Source organism: Urocitellus parryii, chromosome 13, assembly GCF_045843805.1.
Source record: "Urocitellus parryii isolate mUroPar1 chromosome 13, mUroPar1.hap1, whole genome shotgun sequence".
NCBI lineage: Eukaryota > Metazoa > Chordata > Mammalia > Rodentia > Sciuridae > Urocitellus > Urocitellus parryii.
In genome coordinates, this window is record NC_135543.1 from 12,459,905 (window position 1) to 12,478,584 (window position 18,680).

General features: G+C 39.1%; 1 protein-coding gene across 1 annotated transcript; it reads right to left on the reverse strand.

The window, feature by feature from the left end:
- Window positions 1-306: 306 nt before the first annotated feature.
- Window positions 307-17,758, reverse strand: Serpinb10 (serpin family B member 10). The gene is made up of 8 exons (XM_026407486.2): window positions 17,725-17,758; window positions 15,329-15,505; window positions 11,584-11,649; window positions 11,005-11,142; window positions 9,298-9,415; window positions 5,556-5,698; window positions 2,250-2,405; window positions 307-711 (listed from the first exon to the last, which is right to left on the reverse strand). Exons 2-8 carry the CDS (start codon window positions 15,494-15,496, stop codon window positions 307-309), a joined length of 1,194 nt encoding a protein of 397 aa, XP_026263271.2. The 5' UTR covers window positions 15,497-15,505; window positions 17,725-17,758.
- Window positions 17,759-18,680: the final 922 nt, after the last annotated feature.

The following is an 18,680-nucleotide window of genomic DNA, read 5'->3' on the forward strand; positions in this document are numbered from 1 at the left end:
CACTAATCAATGAATGTGAAATGTAATTGACATTAATACAATGATCAGGTAGCTCAAGAACTGTGAATTATTAGATGGAATAACATAGCATATCTGCAAGGTAAATCAAAGTCACATTAAAACCAACTGCTGCTTGTGTGGTAAAAATAAAAAGCTTCATTATCTCTAGCTATACAGAAATGACAAGATCATTATTTAAAAGTGAAAAGAGGTGTAGACCACTTATTTTCATGATAACTGTGTTTTCTATCATATGGTGCATTTTTCACACCATAAGATAGTCTTATTAGGTGAGAGACACAGGGTTTAGGGGGAACAGAATCTTCCGTAAAAGAGAATGCTATTGGTTTTGTTGTGCCTGATGAAGAAGAGGAATGGGTGGTCTGCATTGAATTCAATGGAGGGGAATCCTCTTCGAAAAGCCACCTCACTCCCGGTGCCAGCTGCAGCCTCTGACCCTTGTTCATTTATTTCCACAAAAGCCTTGTGGAAAACATTGGACAGAAACAGGTTTCTCTCTGAAGACATTCCTGAGAAATCTGCTTTGCTCTGGCTAAAGGCATCTGTCATCCCCATGCTGCTCAGAGTGGACTTGAGATCATAACTCTCCTCCAGCTTGAACTTGGGCAGATGCAGCTGCACTTCACACAATTCCATCATGTCTTCACTGGTCCACTCTTTCAGCTTCTCAGAGGTGACCACCTTTTCCAGCTGCGGATCAGAACCAACGAAGTCAGGAGAGGAAAATGGTGAAGAGCAACCCCTAGGGATCCCACAGATGAATTGCAATCACTCCCTTCACCCAGGGTAACAAACGCACACAGCTGTAAATCCTTTTGGTTGTGTAATGATAGCCTTGTGGAGTGGACCTGCAGAACCTTTTGTTTTGTAGGTCAACATGGGAGAGAATTCTTTGAAACCAAACTCTGGGGCAAAATAAAATTTCTATACTCTAAAAATCACAATAATATAAACCCAATAACCATAAACTATGCCATAAAAGAAAAATTTAAAAATGAAAGCTCCTAACTCTTAGGAATAGTTTTTTTAATATTAAATATGAGGGTAATTTTATCCTCTTTATATTCTGAATTTTAAAATAATAAATAAATGAATGTGTACATATGAATGTATATGTACATATGCATGTGTGTTTATATATGTATATGTTTGAATTTTTTAATGACATGTTTGTTTCAAAAGCACGCACTCTTGCTATCTTGAGAGTTTCCTATACCCAAGCATTCATTGGCTGTTAGTGACATATTTATATATGATGTATATTAATAACATGACAGTATCTTCAGCTTGGGACCCTGCACACCTAAGAAGAGAAACTTATCTTAGGCTGTGAGACTCATGGGTACTGGTCCACAATGGTCTTTTACCATTCTTTTTAGTTTCACATATTTATGAAACAATTTGGAAATCTTTTCTACATACCGGTAGGGCCATGGAAACTTACAACTAAGAGTCTGGCACAGATGAAAGGCCCAGTGCAAGGAAAAGCCATCTACTGCATGAGACACCAGTGTTCATTCTATTAGGCATGCAACTGCTCAGGAACATGGTCTGGCCAAAATTACATCCAGCCTAATAGAAATATGGTTAATAAACAGCTTAAATAATATCTGAAAATAGCACCAATACAGGGTTTTTTTTCATGAAAGTTTTTACTTAGGAAAAAAAATGTAAAAAAAAAAAGTTGTAGAACACACCACACACACACACACACACACATGCACACACAAAAATGATTAGAACAATTAATCTTGGGTAGGGGGGTATAGATCAGGGATAGAGAACCTGCTTAGCATAGCATGATGAGGTCCCGGGCTTCATCCTCAACAACACACACACACACACACACACACACACACACATCTTGAATTACACAGTTTCTACCAGGAGACCTAGACTGAAAGATTCCTATGATCAGTCCACACAGCTCTGTACCTGGCAAAGAGAATCTATCTCTGTTGTATATGTGGATCTTTGTGTAACTAGCCCATGTTAGAGGTGTCTATGGATTCCCTAACCTCTCCAAGTAATAGTAATATCGACTTTATAGAGCTTTGCAAAGTTTAAATGATACTGTTTAGGTAAAGTACAGAGAGCTCAAGGCAAGTTGGCTGATTGCCTTCCTGTTCAGGAGTTAAGAAGCAGGGAGGCTGAGTCCTTAGTTTCTCCCTGGAAGACAAGGGTGAACGCAGGCGCCATCTTCACCTAGGAGAGACGGACACGTTTACCTGCTTCAGTGTGCTGTCATCATCAGGCAGTAGCACAAGCAGGCTGAGGTCAGAGCCCTTGTAGTCAAGTTGGAGGCCTGTGGCTTGTGGATTTTCAATATGAAAAACTTGAAGCTTCTCTTTCATAAACATCATTTGCACTGGTTTGCTTGTAGTCTATATATATAAAAAAAAAATAGGTAGCAAAGTCATTGAAGAGATGTTCCACCAAGTTCTTAATTCTTGGTCACCATTGGTTCCCAGCTGTCTAGGACATTGATGAAACCGATCATCCTCTGGTAAATACCAAATAAAGTTATCCAGACCTTATTTTTTGGAAATTCTGAACAGTATCACTGGTAAGAGGTGAATGGGAAGGAAAGTTCCATCTCTAACACTATTCCAGAAATCTCTATAAGTCATAGTAAGGTGGATTCTACAAAATATTTTGAACAATATATAATTTTAACTATGTAACTGTCAATGATCCAGAAACTGAAGAAGATATATTTCACATGCAAACATTTGAGAAAGTATCATAAAAGTTGAAATGCACTAAGAAGGAAAGTCAAGCAATAGACTAAGAGAAAACATGTGCAAAATGTATCTAACAAAGGACTGGTGTTAAAATATACAAATAATTCTTAAAACTCAACAAAAATAAAATAAACAATCCAGTTTTAAACATTGGCAAAAGATATGAATGGGCAATTCTAGCTTATGAAAAAATGCTCAGTCATATTTCATTAGAGTACTCAAAGTTAAAGCAACTATTAAAACGGCAAAAATCCAAACACTAACAATACCACAGGCTGACAAAGATATGTTCCATTCATTGCTGGTGGGAATGTAAAATGGAACAGCCACTTTGGAAGACAATTTGACAGTATCTGACTAAGATCAACATTGTCTTTTCCTATAATCCAGCAATTGTGCTTCTCGCTCTTCACTCAAATATGTTTAAAGCTTGTGTCCACACAAAACTCGAACACAAGTGTTTATCTCATTGTTATTCATTATTACCCCAAACTAGTAGGAAATAGACATGCTTCAATAAGTGATCGGTTAAACAAACTCTGACACATCTGCACAATAGAAAATTATTTAGCAATAAAGCAAAAGGATCTATCAAGATGTAAAAATATATTCAGGGTCCCTAAGTACATATTGTTAAGTGAAGTGAGCTGGCCTAAAAAGGCTAGAGAAGTCAAAACTGTGGAAACAATAAAATGACCAATGGTTGCCAGGGCCTGGGTGGAAGGAACGAGCAGGTGGAGCCACAGGGCATTTATAGAGTGGTGAAACTCTTCTGAACGATTCTACAGTGGTGGCTATGTGACATTATTCATTTGTCAAAACGACAGAACAATACAACACCAAGAGTGAACCTGGAAACATTATCAGCTCCAGAGAGTTAATACTAAGCTGTCAAGATGAGCTGACCAGTTATAAAAAATGTACCATGCAGGATGTTAATAATACTGCAAAGTTGACGTGTGTTGAAGGGCCTGATATGGGAACTTGGTACTTTCTGAAAAAAAATTTTTTCTAAATTTTCAAAAAATGCTCTAAAAATAAAGCATTTTAAAATAAAAGTCAATTGCAAAACAAAACCTTCTGCAATCCAGATGTTGTACACACATGTTATTTATCCATTCTGCATAGAGCTGAGGTCAATCCCAAGGTAGCACCCGTATGCTAAGCTGATGGCCATGTGACCAGGGCCATTTATGGGGAGCACCCCAGGATACTGTGCCTGTTTCCAGGTGAGCACAAGTCTGACCCCCACCAGAATCCTCCTGTTATCAAGCTGTTAGAACCAACAGCTAGGACTTTCCATTTCTAATAGGAGAGTGGAACTAGAAGGCTAAGAATGAAGCAGCTATATTCCCTAGTCACTTAGATAGACTCCATCTTCAATATAACAGAATGAGGGTGAGGCAGGAAGAAGAGGTGAGGGCAGAAGGAGAAGGTGAGAGAGAGACAACTAAGATTACCTACAGCTCTACAGACCCCACCCATTGGACTGCCCACTTCCTCTTAGGGACATAACCTAATTCCCATTTTGTTGGAGCTAGTTTAAAATGTAACCAAATATTCCAACTCAAGTAACTACTCAGCTCATTTCTCATTAGCCTGTTGCGCTGTGTGTTTTGCCTGCCCCATCCTTAGAGGATCCCTGCTACACACATCAACACAGTTGCAGTGGGAGGTCCTCAGCAGCGCTGTTTGTGTGATAAGACCACCCTGGCCAGCACAACTGGAACCAACCTTGGCCAGCAGTTCCCTTCCTAAAAATTCAGATGGGTTGCATCAGCCTGGTCTCTAGAAATGAGAAGGCTGTAGGTAGCCATGTGGCTACTGTGGATCAAAAAGCAGAGAAAGTTACAGTTTGGCCCGAGAGAAGACTGACAGAAGAAAGGGAGTTGAAAAACTTGAGAAAAAAAAATCCTGACATTGATTTCTTATTTCCACTCGTATCCCAGGACCCAGCCACATTCCTTTCTATTATCATTGGATCTTAAATAGCCTCCAAAGACCATGTGTTGATCTTCAGTCATTGGTGCTCTTAGGAGAGGGTGGGACCATTGGAGTTAGGGCCTAGGGAAGGAACTCAGGTCCTTGGGCATGCCCTTGAAGGGGGTACTGCCATCCTAGGCGCTTCTCTCTCTTTCTTTTCTAGCTGCTAAGTGGTAAGATCCATTACACACCCTCTCCATGATGTCCTGCCTCACCACAGGCCCAAAATGACAGGAAAAGTGACCATGGACTGAAACTAAGAGCCACAGTGAAGCTCTCCTTCTTTAAAGTGGTGCATCTAAAGTACTTTGTCAGTTTTCTGAAGTGAGTTCCTGTTGCTTGTAATAGGGACAAGCCTATCAGAAAGAAACCTTAATGAAATGAGATCTAGCATTTTAACTGCTTTTACTTATGGAAGGGTAAGAATGGGGTAGGAGATAGCATTGGTTTAGTAGAATAAGAACAGAACTTACAGTGAAGGGTCTTAGGTTCTGGTTCTGAACTCCTTCCCACTCATTCATGCCTCCAGTCCCTTGGCCACCTTGTATTTCTCAACTGAGAAATAACTATAAAACCTACCCAGCTCATAAGACCAAATGATAAAATATGTTCATGGTCAGAGAAAAACAGTGACAGGGGAATTTCTGTGTGGGAGAGAACTAAGAGCTTTGCCCAGCCATCCCTTCCCTAGTAAGAGTCCTAGTTTAGAGGAATATATAGTCAGAAAGAAGAGCAAATTTAAAATAGGGTCATGTTACAAAGCCACGTGACAATTCAAGCTGATCTTTCACAAGTTCAGATTCTCACCTTGTTTATTCTGAAAGGCTTTTCTGTGGTATTTTGCACTTGGAATTGATGTTCCCAGATTCCTTTAAAGTAAAGGGCGTTCACCAGGACCATCCTGGTCAGGGAGTCCACAGAGTCATCCGGTAGGAGATTCAGAATTTTTCCTGCAAGAGTAAAAGGACAGATTTCAAATGGCCTAGTAGAAATGTGTCTATTTTAGTTATAAAACCAGACTTCCATCTTTCTAGACTCATAAAATTTTCTTTAAAAGTTCTTATTTCAGATCTTCCAGAAACAGGTCCATTCAGGAATTTAAGTCCTATTTCTGTTTAGAGTAGCTATGAGAAACCAGGGAAACACTGAAGAATTAATATGCTGAGTGGCCAATAAGTATTATTTCACATTAGGAATAAATTTGCATTTCAATTATAAAAATTCCCTCTGATACAAGTTGCTTTGTACCTCTATTTTGAGAAGACAGAAATGCTTCATCTCTCTTACGTCTGTTTGTAGTCACACACTGTGAACTTCTCTGATTAAATCTGAAAGATTGTGACAGTGTCTCCCTCTGCCCCTAAAATATTGCTTTCTGCAATTGTGCATATTATATTGATCTAGCCATTGTTTAAAGTGATCTTTGATAGGCAGCCCCTGATACATTCTGTCCAAACTCTCCACTAAAGCACCTTCTTAAAAATGCATAAGATCAGGTTTAGAGGTGCATTATAAAGTCAACATGTTTGATAAATGGAGATAGAACCTGATTCAGCTTCCCCCAGAAACAGAAACTATTCAAAAATCTTCTCAACAGTCCAAGTATAGACATGAAATCGATTTTTAAAATATAGCTTATAGTACTTCATTTAAAAAGGTGATATGGATGAATTTTCATATTAACAGAAAATGCAAGAATTAGTAGAAAACCAAGGGGAAGGGACACACACACACACACACACACAAAAAAAAAAAGCCTCATAAACATCAGAACAATCAAGTGGCTACTTCTTAGAGATTTGAAAACCTCCTTTAAAAACAGGAAATACATCCCAGGCATGCATGTAAAAAGATGGATTCTTTTAAACTTTCAAATTATTGATAGAGCTCTATTACAGTTTCAGAGCATAAAAATGAAAAGCCCTCTGATTACTTATATCAAGCTAGCACATCCCCAGTATGAAGACACAACCAAGGAAGCACAAAATTGCCACCTATAAACCAATTTCTCTTATGAATATAAACAAAAAAAAATCATGTTGAATTTAGAAAATAAGTATAGATTATGTCAGAAGGTAAGAAACATATATCAAGAAATCTATTAGTATAATGCATTATTGTTGTGGTGTGAATATTTGTGCTCCTCCGAAACTCATATGTTGGAACTTAATACTTACCCCGACAGTGTGGAGATGGGGTCCCAGGGAGTAATTAGGTCATGGGGGCTCTACCCTCAGGACATATTAGGATTCCTGTGAGTCCTTCTACACAGGAGGACACAGCAGGAAGGTGTCCTCTTAGAAGGAAAGAATAAGCTCCCAACAGACCCAGGTGTCTTGATTCTGAACCTACCAGCCTCCAGAACTGTAAGAAATGATTTCTACAATCCACACATTTCCCAGGCAATGGATTTTATCATAGCAGCCTAAACAAACTGAGGCCATTGTTCTCATGGGTGATAGGAGAAAAATCATCTTGATGGATATAAAAATACTTTTGATCTATTTTCATCAACTATTTATAATTTTTAAGTTATGTCATTGTACATTAAAAAGAATGAGTACTTTCTTAATAGGAAAAAGAATATTTTTTCTCCAAAACACTTTCATAATTATACTTACCAAAAAAATACTAGTAGTATTCATAGTCTGTTTTGAGTACCATTATTTAATATTTTTATCAAAATGGTAACTCATGTCATAAAGTAAGAAAACTAAATAAGATATGATTGTATAAAAAGAACAGACAAAATTATTATTTGCAGGTAATGCGGTAAGCAAGGAGAATTAACTGAAAATCAAAACTAATAAAGTACGTCCAGGTGTTGAGTTTACTCTTACACAAAAAATTAATTTTTTTCTTATCTTCTAAAAATAAGTAACTAAAAAGTGGAATTGTTACATCCTGGTATGTGCCACATTGGTAAAAATGATGACTGCAAAATATTCCTAAAAAATAGCATTTTATTTCTACCAATGACACAATGATAGGAAGTTCCTATCACTAGAGTACTATTAACAGGTCATATTCAAATTCCATCAACTGTTTATAAAATCCTTTAATTTCTGGGCCATAAGTCAATCAAGATCTTGCATTACATTTGATTGTGATTTCTTCATCCCCTTTAATCTGTAACAAGTCCTCATTCATTCATTGTTCCATGACCTTGGTACTCTTTGAAAAATACTTGCCATGTTTGTAAAATGTCCCAGAATTCTCAAGTTTGGGTTTGTTTGTTTCCTCAAGATAATATTCAGTTATGCATTTTTTGCAATAATATCACACTGTTGTAGGTTTAATTTTGACTTCCTTACCCCTGCCAAGGAGCCAGTCAAGTTTTATCCCTTGGTACCTAAGAATGTGGCCTTATTTGGAAATAGTCTTTGCACATTTAATCAAATTAAGAAGAAATCCTCCTGGATTAGGGTAAGCCCCAATCCAATGGCTGGTATCCTTATAAATAGATGGAAATTGATACACAGATGTAAAGAGAGGAGAACACCATTTGAAGATAGAGTCACAAAAGACACACAGAGCCAGTACTGGTAGCACACACCTGTGATCCCAACTGCTAGTGAGGCCTAGGCAGGGGATCCACAGCTTGAGAAAAGGCTGGGCAACTTAGGGAGACCCTGCCTCAAAATAGAAAACAAAAGAAAGTGTCGGGGATGTAGCTCAGTGGTAGGACATGCTTAGGGTCAATCTCCAGTACCAGAAAGAAGAGAAAAAGAGAGAGACATATAGACAGACAGCCAGACAGACAGACACACACACACACACACACACACACACACACACACAGAGCCATGTTCTCACAGAGGCACAGGCTGCAGTGATGCATGGGCACACCAGGGATGCCAAGGATTGCTAGCAACCAGCAAAGCCAGGAGACCATGAGAAAGTGCCTTGCTGGTGCCTTCAGAGGGGGGCTGGCCAACTGCACCTGGACATCTTGCCTCCAGAACACAGAACATACACCTCTCGGCCCATACTCTAACACACCACCTTATTTTGAAAACTATTTAAGATAATGTAGCATATTTAATGCCCCATTTTTGTTATTTGTTAGTAGTTATTATTTATGTCAAAGCCACAACTACAGCAGCATTTCACATTTCCTTCTTTGCACTTTCCTGCTTCTAAAACCCAGATGCCTCTTTGGAATTAGTGGGCTGTGATCCTTCTCTTGTCTACTGGATAGAGTAGTGATTGGGATTCTGGGTTTCAGTTGGGACTTACTGGGAAAGCTGAAAGTCTAAAGAGTATGGGAATAAGCACATGTAGAAGTTTTGAATATTTACACTATGTCTATAGTTCCATTTAGGAGCTGGGGTTGTGGTTCAATGGTGGAGCGCTTAACTAGCATGCCTGAGGCCTTGGGTTTAATCCTCAGCATCCATATTAAAATGAAATAAAGATATTGGGTCTCCACCTACAACTAAAAAATAGATGTTAAAAAAGAGAGATACAGACAGTTACACAAGGCACAAATTCAATTATGCAGCGATGCTGGGAGAACCCTGCACCCAGCCCCTTGGTGACAGGGTACCTTCAGTCCTGCTTTCCACCCAAGAGTTGATCTCCTTTCTGACTTGATCAGAAGCATCCACAAAGTTAACAGACTGTGGTTCTGCATCAAAATACATTTTCATATCTTCTAAATATTTCTGAAAGACATAGGTAAAATCTTCTTTTGTAGACTTTGCCCAAAATTGAGAAATCAAATCTATTTACATTATTAAAAAAATAAATAAATAAAACCACAGAGATGAACAATGGCAAACTCTACCCCATCCCTCCCATCTCTCTTTCCTCACTCTCAGTTTTGGTCTAAATCTCAACACATCCCTCTTTAAACCCACTAGTCATGCAAAACTCCAGGTGTGGAAGGAAGGTCAGTCTCCCTCTGTGCTGGGTCTTCTACAACTTCTTTGGGTCCATTTTTATTCATACTGGGACATGAGGATAAGATGGAAAGGGAGGAGGCTATAAATCTCAGGAGTGACCCCCTTGGCCAAGGGTACTGGGAGTTGAGCTTGGCTTTCTGTGTCAGGGACACAATAACAGTTAGCTCCCTGGTCTGGCATCTGCCTTCAGTGAACTCTAAAGTCCTGGGAACTAGGATGGAAAATATCTTCTGCTGTTAAAGCTGATTTGTAAGGTGGTTAAAGCTTTCACCCAGCATTCCAAGGAAACAGGCCAGGCCTTGTCCTTTCATCTGGTGGCAGTCAGCACAATGGGCTGTCACCGAGGTTGTCACTATGGGTCCCCCTGCCTTGGGAGCATAATTCATTACTGTATGTAGTTGTGGTATTCCTTCATGGAGGGCTTGAAGGAATAAAAATAGCAAGTTAATTGTTTATGGGAAATGGTTTGAGATTATAAAGGCCAAGTTTTGCAGAATTTTTAATCTAGCACAAAGAAAACCTGACTCTTCAGGAAGCACCACTCCCTGTCTTAACTCAGAGCTGTGGACACGTAAAAAGATGTTTCTATGTCCATGTCCCCTTGTTTCCCAAGTGCCCACTGAGCTCAGTCATCTCACCTACTTCAGAATCAAACAGGAGCTCATAAGCCTTCCATTAGTGAAACTGTCTGTAAGACCCCATTTGGCTGGTTTTGTGCCCTTTGTAATACCAAATAGCAAGTCCTGAACTCCCCAGAATTCCCCCGATATGGACAGGGATAGCACTGCTGGAAACCACAAAATAGCTTTATTTTACCTGATTGCTGCCCTCTCTAACTTCCTTGCCCTTTGGGTTCAATGTCTGGGTCCTCCTGTTCCTTTCTGATCTATGCCAATGGAAGTGAGGGACAGACCGAGAGAGGCACATGACTGCCTGCCACACTCTGAGTTCACAGGACAAGGCAGTATAGACGGATGCAGATTCAATCATTATCGAAGGGGTAAGTTGGCATTGTTGCATGTTCCATATCCCCAGTGTCTCTCTAAAGTCCGGATGTGAAAATCACTCCCTACTCTCACGTCTTAGGCTACACTCCCTTTTCACCTTATAAAACCCTGATCACGACACCTGGTTTGAGACCCATTATTAGTTTCCTTTACAACTAGATGCTAAGTGCTTGGTCTAGATAATGGTTTACCAGAAAGTACTGACCACATTAAGATTGTCCCTGGGATCTCTAGAGAAATGTGGAACTTTTTACTCCTGATGCCTCTTTGGAATTAGTGGTCTAACTGGATTCACATGGCTCTTTCTTTCCCATTAGCTTAAAATAAGCCGTTTGCACTTACATTGTTAAATGGATATGACTTATGCCCATATATTCTGTTGGCTGTTTTAAGTATATAGGAATGGCTGGATTTGACGACTTCTGCAGAAAGTGTCTGGAAGTCAGAGCATATTCCTTCAGCCTTGCTGGATGTGAATTCCTTTAAAAGAAAGAGAGTTTAAAAGATGTTGAACCAGAGCTACATATATGTGTTCAACCTATAGCAAATTAAAATGATTTGGTGTATTGCAAACAAAAGCTGAAATTCATTCTAACATAGACCCAAATGTCTTCTTCAACTTTATCACAGCAAACACTTTATTATCGATGAAGCATATTTATTCCTTTCTGAACATTCATTTTGCAAAGGCAAGAGCAAGTTCAAAAGTAGAGAATTTTCAAGAGAAATTTAAAAATGAGATGAGACAAGAGACTCTTCTGAAAACTAGAATATTTTCTGTCCTGAAGAGAATTTCTATAATTTTAACAAGTTTCTAAGAAAGGTTACCCATGAAAGGTTGTTTAAATCAACTACTAAAATACATGTTCTAAAAGTTCTTTCCCCGCAACTGTTAAATGGATAGTAAAAGATAATAAATACCATTTTCCTTTTTTTTTCACTTTCAGGACAAGATTTGCTGTCCTGGTGTCTGTTAAATTGGAGAACCTGTAATACCAATAAAAAGAAAAGTAAGTACAATTTGCATATGAATAATCATATGGAATAAACATTTGTAAATATGAGCCTGTCATTCTTATAAATGCAGAACATATAATTGGTTAAACAAGGAGGCCCTCATTTAACTTTACTAATGTACTAATTAAACTAATATAATAAGTCAAGAGCTGCTTTTAACTAAATTGTTAAAAATCTAATTTATGTTACTAGTCTTTTAATTTTAATGTTTGTATAGGAACTTTGGGATGATGTTGGGAATAGCCTGAGGTAAAATCATCTCATTTTAAGCTGGGCACCATGGTGCACACCTGTAATTCCAGTGGCTTGGGAGGCTGAGGAAGGAGGATTGCAAGTTTCAGGGCAGCCTCAGCAACTTAGTGAGGCACTAAGCCACTTGATGAGATCCTGTCTCAAAATAAAAAAAGGGCTGGGGATGTGGCTCAGTGATAAAGCGCCTCTGAGTTTAATCCCCAGTACCAAAAAAAAAAAAAAAAAAAAAAACAAGAAAAGAAATTCTCTCCTTTTTCATGTGTCACTTGTATCTATGGTTGTTTCGAATATAAGTCTAGGTGTCAAGGTATGGAGTCTGAAAAGGTTCCCACCAACACCTGAATGGGAAATATTACATTGTGCACATGCAATATTCTATATACACAATGGAATATTATTCAGCCATAAAAGAAAGCAAAAATTCATTGCAACAACACGGACAGCGATGTGGAACATTGTAAGTGAAATAAGTGAGGCACTCATATGAGCAAGTTAGCTAACAAGGTCAGTGTCAGAGAAGGGAGATTAGATGTGATATTACAATAGATTTATTCTGCTTTTGTCCGCCGTTCCCGGCTCACTGCTGCCACAGTCCATGTAATTTCCAAGTGACTAAAATACTGCTGGGGCACTTTTGGCTTCAGAAGCTGCCTCAGAAAGAGAAGTTCTCTCCCACTGACCTTCCCCTGCCCTCCTTTCACCCGCTGCCTTTTCTCCCCCAGACAGGCCACAGAAACCAGAACTCCTCTTCCTGCAGATGAATCACAGAAACCAAAAACACACTCTAACCTCCCTTCACCTCTCTTTGAGCTGTCCATAAAGAAGTTCTCTGGTCTACCTTGCCTAGCAGATCCTGACCCCAATCAAAGGGGTCCCCTGTCCCTACAGAAGGAATGCTGCCCAGGGGGTCAGAGAGGAATCTCAGCAGCCAGCCTGGCTGGGCTCCCCTCCATCCACGAGCAGCGGCTCACACTCCTTGTCCAATAGCATTTCTACAAGCTGTCCACACCTCGGCCATGCCTGCACGGTGAAGGTTCCACTCCAAACCCAAAGACAAGACAGGGGTGGGAGACTTCTGACAGCTGACCACGTGGAGGTTCCTGGAGGGTGGGGAACTGGGCCAGGTGTGGAAGCCTTGTGCCCTGGCGCCACATCTTGCCCTGTACCCTTTGTAATATCCTTGGCGATAAACCAATAAATGTATGTCTTTGAGTTCTGAGAGCCACTCTGGCAAATTAAGAGAACCCCAAGGAGGAGGTGTGGGGATGCAGAGTCATAGCCGGATGGTCAGAAGTGTAGGGCAGCAGCCAGGGCTGGCATCTGAATTGGGGTGGAGGAGGCAGTCTTGGGGACCAAGCCTTCAACCTGTGGGATCTGACACTGTCTCCAGGTACAGTGTAGGAATTGAATTAAACAAGACCACATGCAGCTGGCCTTCGCTGCCATACTGACTGCTTGGTGTGTGGGGGAAGACCCCACGCACCTGGTGTTGTCACAAGTGATACAAATTGTGAGAGTCAGTGGGAGAAACTGAGATGGAGTTGGTTTTTGCTCTGTCCTTAGCAGAACGAGGGTGACTAGAGGCTTAGATGGGGGTGGGAGAGTGGGGAGGTTGCATAACTGCCAACACCTGGTTAGAATGGAAGTAGAAATTTTAGTGTTTTGAAGCATAGTCCAGGGATGCTGGTTCACAGAAATTTATTACACATTTTAAAAATAACTAGAAGACAGTAGTTCCAAGCTTTCCAACAGAAAGAAATAATAAATGCTTAAGGAAAAGAAAATACTAATTATGCTGATTTGCCCATCACACATTGTTGACATGTATAAAATTATCACAATATGTCTAATATCTAATGTATAATACGTACAATAGATCGTCAACACGTATAATGGATAGACAACTAAAATACAAAAATAGAAAAAGAAAGCAGGCTAGGTGTTAAATTGAGACCACTACTTCAATAATGTAAGCAAAAGCCATCATTGCCAAAATTATCTTAAAAATTCAGGGATTTTAGTTATTTTTTCTAGATAAATGCTTCATTTCTCATTGTCTAACACATCTTAAGATACATAGACATAAATTTTGCATTCACCCCAGCATTTCCTTTGAAAGTTAACAGGAAGGATATGGCCATCCCTGTTTCCCCCAAATTATACAATAGAGAACAGAAGGCAAAAGATAATTCCATTGCCCACATCCTGGGCCCAGCTCAGAGTAAGAAATAAAGAGTATCTTATGGAGGATCACACTGACACACAGTAACAGAACAAGGAGCACCTACCTTAGAAAAAAATGTGCAGGGCCAATTAATCAGGCTCATTTGCAAATGAGGCTATTAATATCTAAAGCAAGGACAAGTAGCACAAAGAGATGTACTTACATGAAATGTCCCCAAGTTGGAATTCACTTGAGAAAAAGCCTGTCACTTAATCCTTTCTAACCAGGAAACCAGTCATTACCTAGAGGTGAGCCAAGGTGCTCCTGTTGTTGTTGTGGTTGTTTTCAAACCACACAATATCTTGTGAGCTACAAGAGTCAGGGGGATCCTAGGTCGGGTACACAGAACACAGGACTGGCTGTACCCACTTCCACAGTGGGCACAGAGAAAACCATTTTGAGAAGAATTCTATCATTTGTCCTTTTGATTATTGTAATATTTAAGGCTGAACTTATTTTTTAATTTTTAGTAAAAAAATACATTTATTTATTAACAATTTATAATGACATATTCATATTTATTTATGTGTTTATTCATATATATATGATTGTATGCACACATGTACAGCTATTTTGCTATCCATGGCTGGACATATGTATATACATACATGCATATGCTCTACAGATGCTTACAGTAAAACAATCTTTTTTTGTACATTAATATTGTTTTCTTACTTTAATATTGTTGTTGGGCTCTTTAAATTCATCTAGACAACCAGTAATTAAAGAAACAGCCAACAAGGCATGAGGTACAGAAGGATCCTTCTAGTGTGTGTGTGTGTGTGTGTGTGTAGAAAACTCTTCTGAGAGTAAACGCATGCTGAATAGTTCTATTATCTAAAGTTTGACTCATTATTTCTTAAATCCTTTTAGTCATCAAAATGAAATTGGTTTTGTGTTGAACTAAAATTGATAACCTCATCATTTCTCCATTTCATTTTGCCAAAGGACACAGATCTTTTTTTAATGGTTTTTCTAGCAATAATTTTCAAAATGATTTCCTTCACTGGGCTTCATTTTGTGTTCTAAGATTTTTTTTTTTTAAAGTGTATCTCTTAATTTGGACAATAGTGTTATAAAATGAGGGTTATTGGGTTTTCAGAAGAAAAGTGAAAATACAAAGAAAGCATGTAATTTAAGGGCAGCAGGGGACCGTTGACCTTCCCCACTCACCTGGGCCATCTGGGCTTCAGTGGAACCTCTGGTGCCCGAATACACCATGGCCAATGAGGTTGAGATGCCCCAGGGAGAGAAGAAGATATTTTTACCCTCAGCAGATTCAGCTAGCTTTTTGCTAAATTCCAGGGCAAACTGGTTGATGGATGTTGCTAGAGAGTCCATTGAGAAACCCTAAGAAAAATAAAGCAAAAGATAGAGAACATTCTAATGTTAAATCCTTCTCATTTATTTTACCTTTATAAGTATATTCTTCCATATATGTATGTATAGACCTATATTCACTAGAGCTGAATGAATTTTAGTGAAATTCTAATCCAGATTATTATTTCATATATTAAAACAATGAAGTCCAGAGACTTGCCTTGAATTTTGGTGCTAACATGCATCATTATTAACTGATTCTGATCAATTCACAGCTAAGTCCCAGAGCATAGTTTTTTCCCACTTGATTGATTGACATTTATAGCAGCACCACTGGTGTTCATGTATTTATAACTGATCTTTCCAACTACCATGGGAATAAAATCTTCTTCATATACAGCCTTGTACATCCAACAGCACCTTGTCCAGGATCTTGCACAAAACAGGTACTTATAAATGCAATGTTCAGTGTTTGGGCTTTTAGCCATGTTTTATTTACTGAAACTGGAAATCAGGCACAATTAAGTGAAAAATGCTTAGAGAAGTGAGAAAGTAAGACTAACTTGCCTTTCTTCTCACTACTCTCCTTGAACATGGGACTCCTCTTTTTCTTAACTTTTAACTACAAAATTTCACCTCAATAACCCTGATATTTTAAGCTTAAATTAAAATTAAAAATTTAAAGCAATCTCTATCAAAGACATAGCAAAGTTCAATCTACTGTCAATTTATGAACAAATAATTTCTCTGAAAATAACTCAGATTCCTAGGTCTAGGAATGCCCACTTGCATCAGTGATGTGTGGAATTTGGTCCTGCCCTGACAGTTTCCTGGCTCTCTGAGAAACTAGAACAAGAACTAGCCAGACTTCTCTATGGCCAAGTAATGGAATCAAAGGTGAGGTTTATTAGAGTTTTGGTTTTGTGACCTGGAGTTAACAATGACACTGTTGATCCCTCCCAGAAAGGCTTTCACTTAACCAAACAGCTTCCCAGCCTCTAAATCATGTCCTAGGTGTGGCTTCCAGCTATTCCCAAGGCTCCTGATGATCACAGGCCAAAAGAATATGATTCTAAAAGAAACCCACACACATACACACCCTCTAGATTTGTTGTATTTCTACACCCTCCTAAAATGTTGGAAACTTGCCTTACTTTTTCTTGACAAACAAAATGGCAACTTAGAAATTACTTCTCTACTTCCTTTAAGAGTATATTCATTCAAATGAGGTTTGGTTACTGCCAAGAGAGTAAGCTTTATCTTTTTAAAATTCATGAATTACATTAACATGGAAAACATTTGGCTTTGTGGCCAAACAACAACATTCGCCATGAAGGGGAGAGAAAGTAATATTTTAGGGCCTGGGATTTTTACGATTCTACCTACAATTTATGGTTTTTTCTAGTAATTCACCTCCAACAAATTCCTGACAACAATAAGGCTCTCTAAAGAAAGAGCCAACTACTTGTGAAAAGTTTATGTCCAATTATCTTTATCCATACTAATAACCTCAATCACGTATCAAGGCTAATCCGGAACATACAAGGACAACAACCCCATGCTTCTTTTAAGAAACTTAGGAAATAATAAGCCAAACATCTAATTCGACAGTCAAAAGCACTTTCTGAAAGGTGCATGATTTCGTGATTAGATTTTACCAGAAATCATTTTCAAAACGAATAGTTCTTTAATAGTCTTCAGGAGCTATAAATTGACGACATGCATATGCGTGTGCGCACACACACACACGCATGTTGAAGAAAAATAAGACAGTAAGAAAATAGTGTCATTCATAAAAATGTCTCATCATAGATAGACAGACTTCTAACATATCAGAGTTAGAAAGAACCTTAAAGTTCCTAATATATTTCCATTTATTCACTAAGAAACTCGTGACCAAAGAGGCTAATGAGCTGGCTGAGGATGCACAGTTAACTAACACAGAGCCAAAACTGCAGCCCCCAAACCCCCAATGTTTTTTTTAACCAATGCAGCTTATTGCATTTAAGATTTTAAAGGTAAGAGAGATTGGGGATAAAGGAGGACTAACAGGAAGAGAAACTGAACCGGCCCAAGTTTAAGACTCTTTGACTTGTACAGAAAAAAATCTTAGGGGATGGAGCCTAATTAATTATTTCTGGACTTTTTAAAAGAGGGGCAAGATAGTCTTGATCCTTAGTTATCTAAGCTCTATGACAAAGAAGGAAAACACATATAAACATTTTTAATCACAGAAATATTTACAGTACCTTATTTTCTTCTGCCAGAGCAGAATGGGCAAGTTGTTCCTTTAGTAAGAGATTGTGGCTGAAGAATTAGGGAACTTTTAACTGAAGAAAATTTTTTTAAAAAACTTGTTGCACCTCCTTCTTCGGAGCCCCACCCTTTGATTCGCTCTTTCTTTGGGACTTATCTTAGCAGGAAGTTTAAATAAAAGGACAAAGAGACAGTTGAGACCTTGCCTGCATTATTTAATTACCCACATTTTCCATGTGGTCTGCATGTAGAGGCCTGAGTCCTGGCAGAATTTCTTGCTTAATCCCCTGCGTCGCCTGCCAAATAAGGACAGTTAACATGGTTTCCCCTGGTAGACTTAGAAAATAAAAATGAAAACAGAAGCCTTCAGATTACTGGAATTGCTATGAGTAATGAAAGAGAAACTCTCAATCACAAATTGTTCCCTGGTCAATCTGTTAAAGTTGTTCTTAGAACAGTATGTGGTGGGCACTTGGGAAATTTCTCTGTATTTGAGGCGTTGATGTGGAACCCAAGGGTGACACCAGTGAGTGGGGTGTCAGTGCCCCCCACCAGCAGCAACAGCAGGGTTGTATCAGTGCTGTGGTCACAGTGATGGGGTGTGTGTATTTATTACAAGGGAAAAACAAACAGGACCCTTGTTTCATGCGCATGTGCAGGAGGAATTGTGAGGAGAGAAGCAGGAGAGGACAGGAACAGGAGGAGAGATCCAGAGGAGCAAGGGAGCGGAGGCCGCTCTCTGTTTAAGATGCTCTTTCCTTTTTCTCTTCACAGGAGCACGCACACCTTCTGGTAAAGGGCTCCAAGTTTGCTATTTGAAAGTTGGCGTGGAGCCCACGGTGGAATGTTACTCAGGGGGAGGAAACCTGTGGCAGGAAATTCAGGATGTCTGCTTGGCTCAGGGCGGGCAGATATGAGCATGCATGGGTGGCCCCAGGGCTACTCTTAG

Bases quoted from the DNA above. Each gene is read 5' to 3' on its own strand.
- Serpinb10 (XM_026407486.2), bottom strand. From the start codon at position 15,496: ATGGACTCTCTAGCAACATCCATCAACCAGTTTGCCCTGGAATTTAGC. The intron at 11,143-11,583 runs GTATTTATTATC...TTTCTTTTAAAG, and splicing joins GTGAAAAAAAAAGGAAAATG to GAATTCACATCCAGCAAGGC. The intron at 5,699-9,297 runs GTACCCTGTCAC...TTACTCTTGCAG, and splicing joins GGTGGAAAGCAGGACTGAAG to GAAAAATTCTGAATCTCCTA.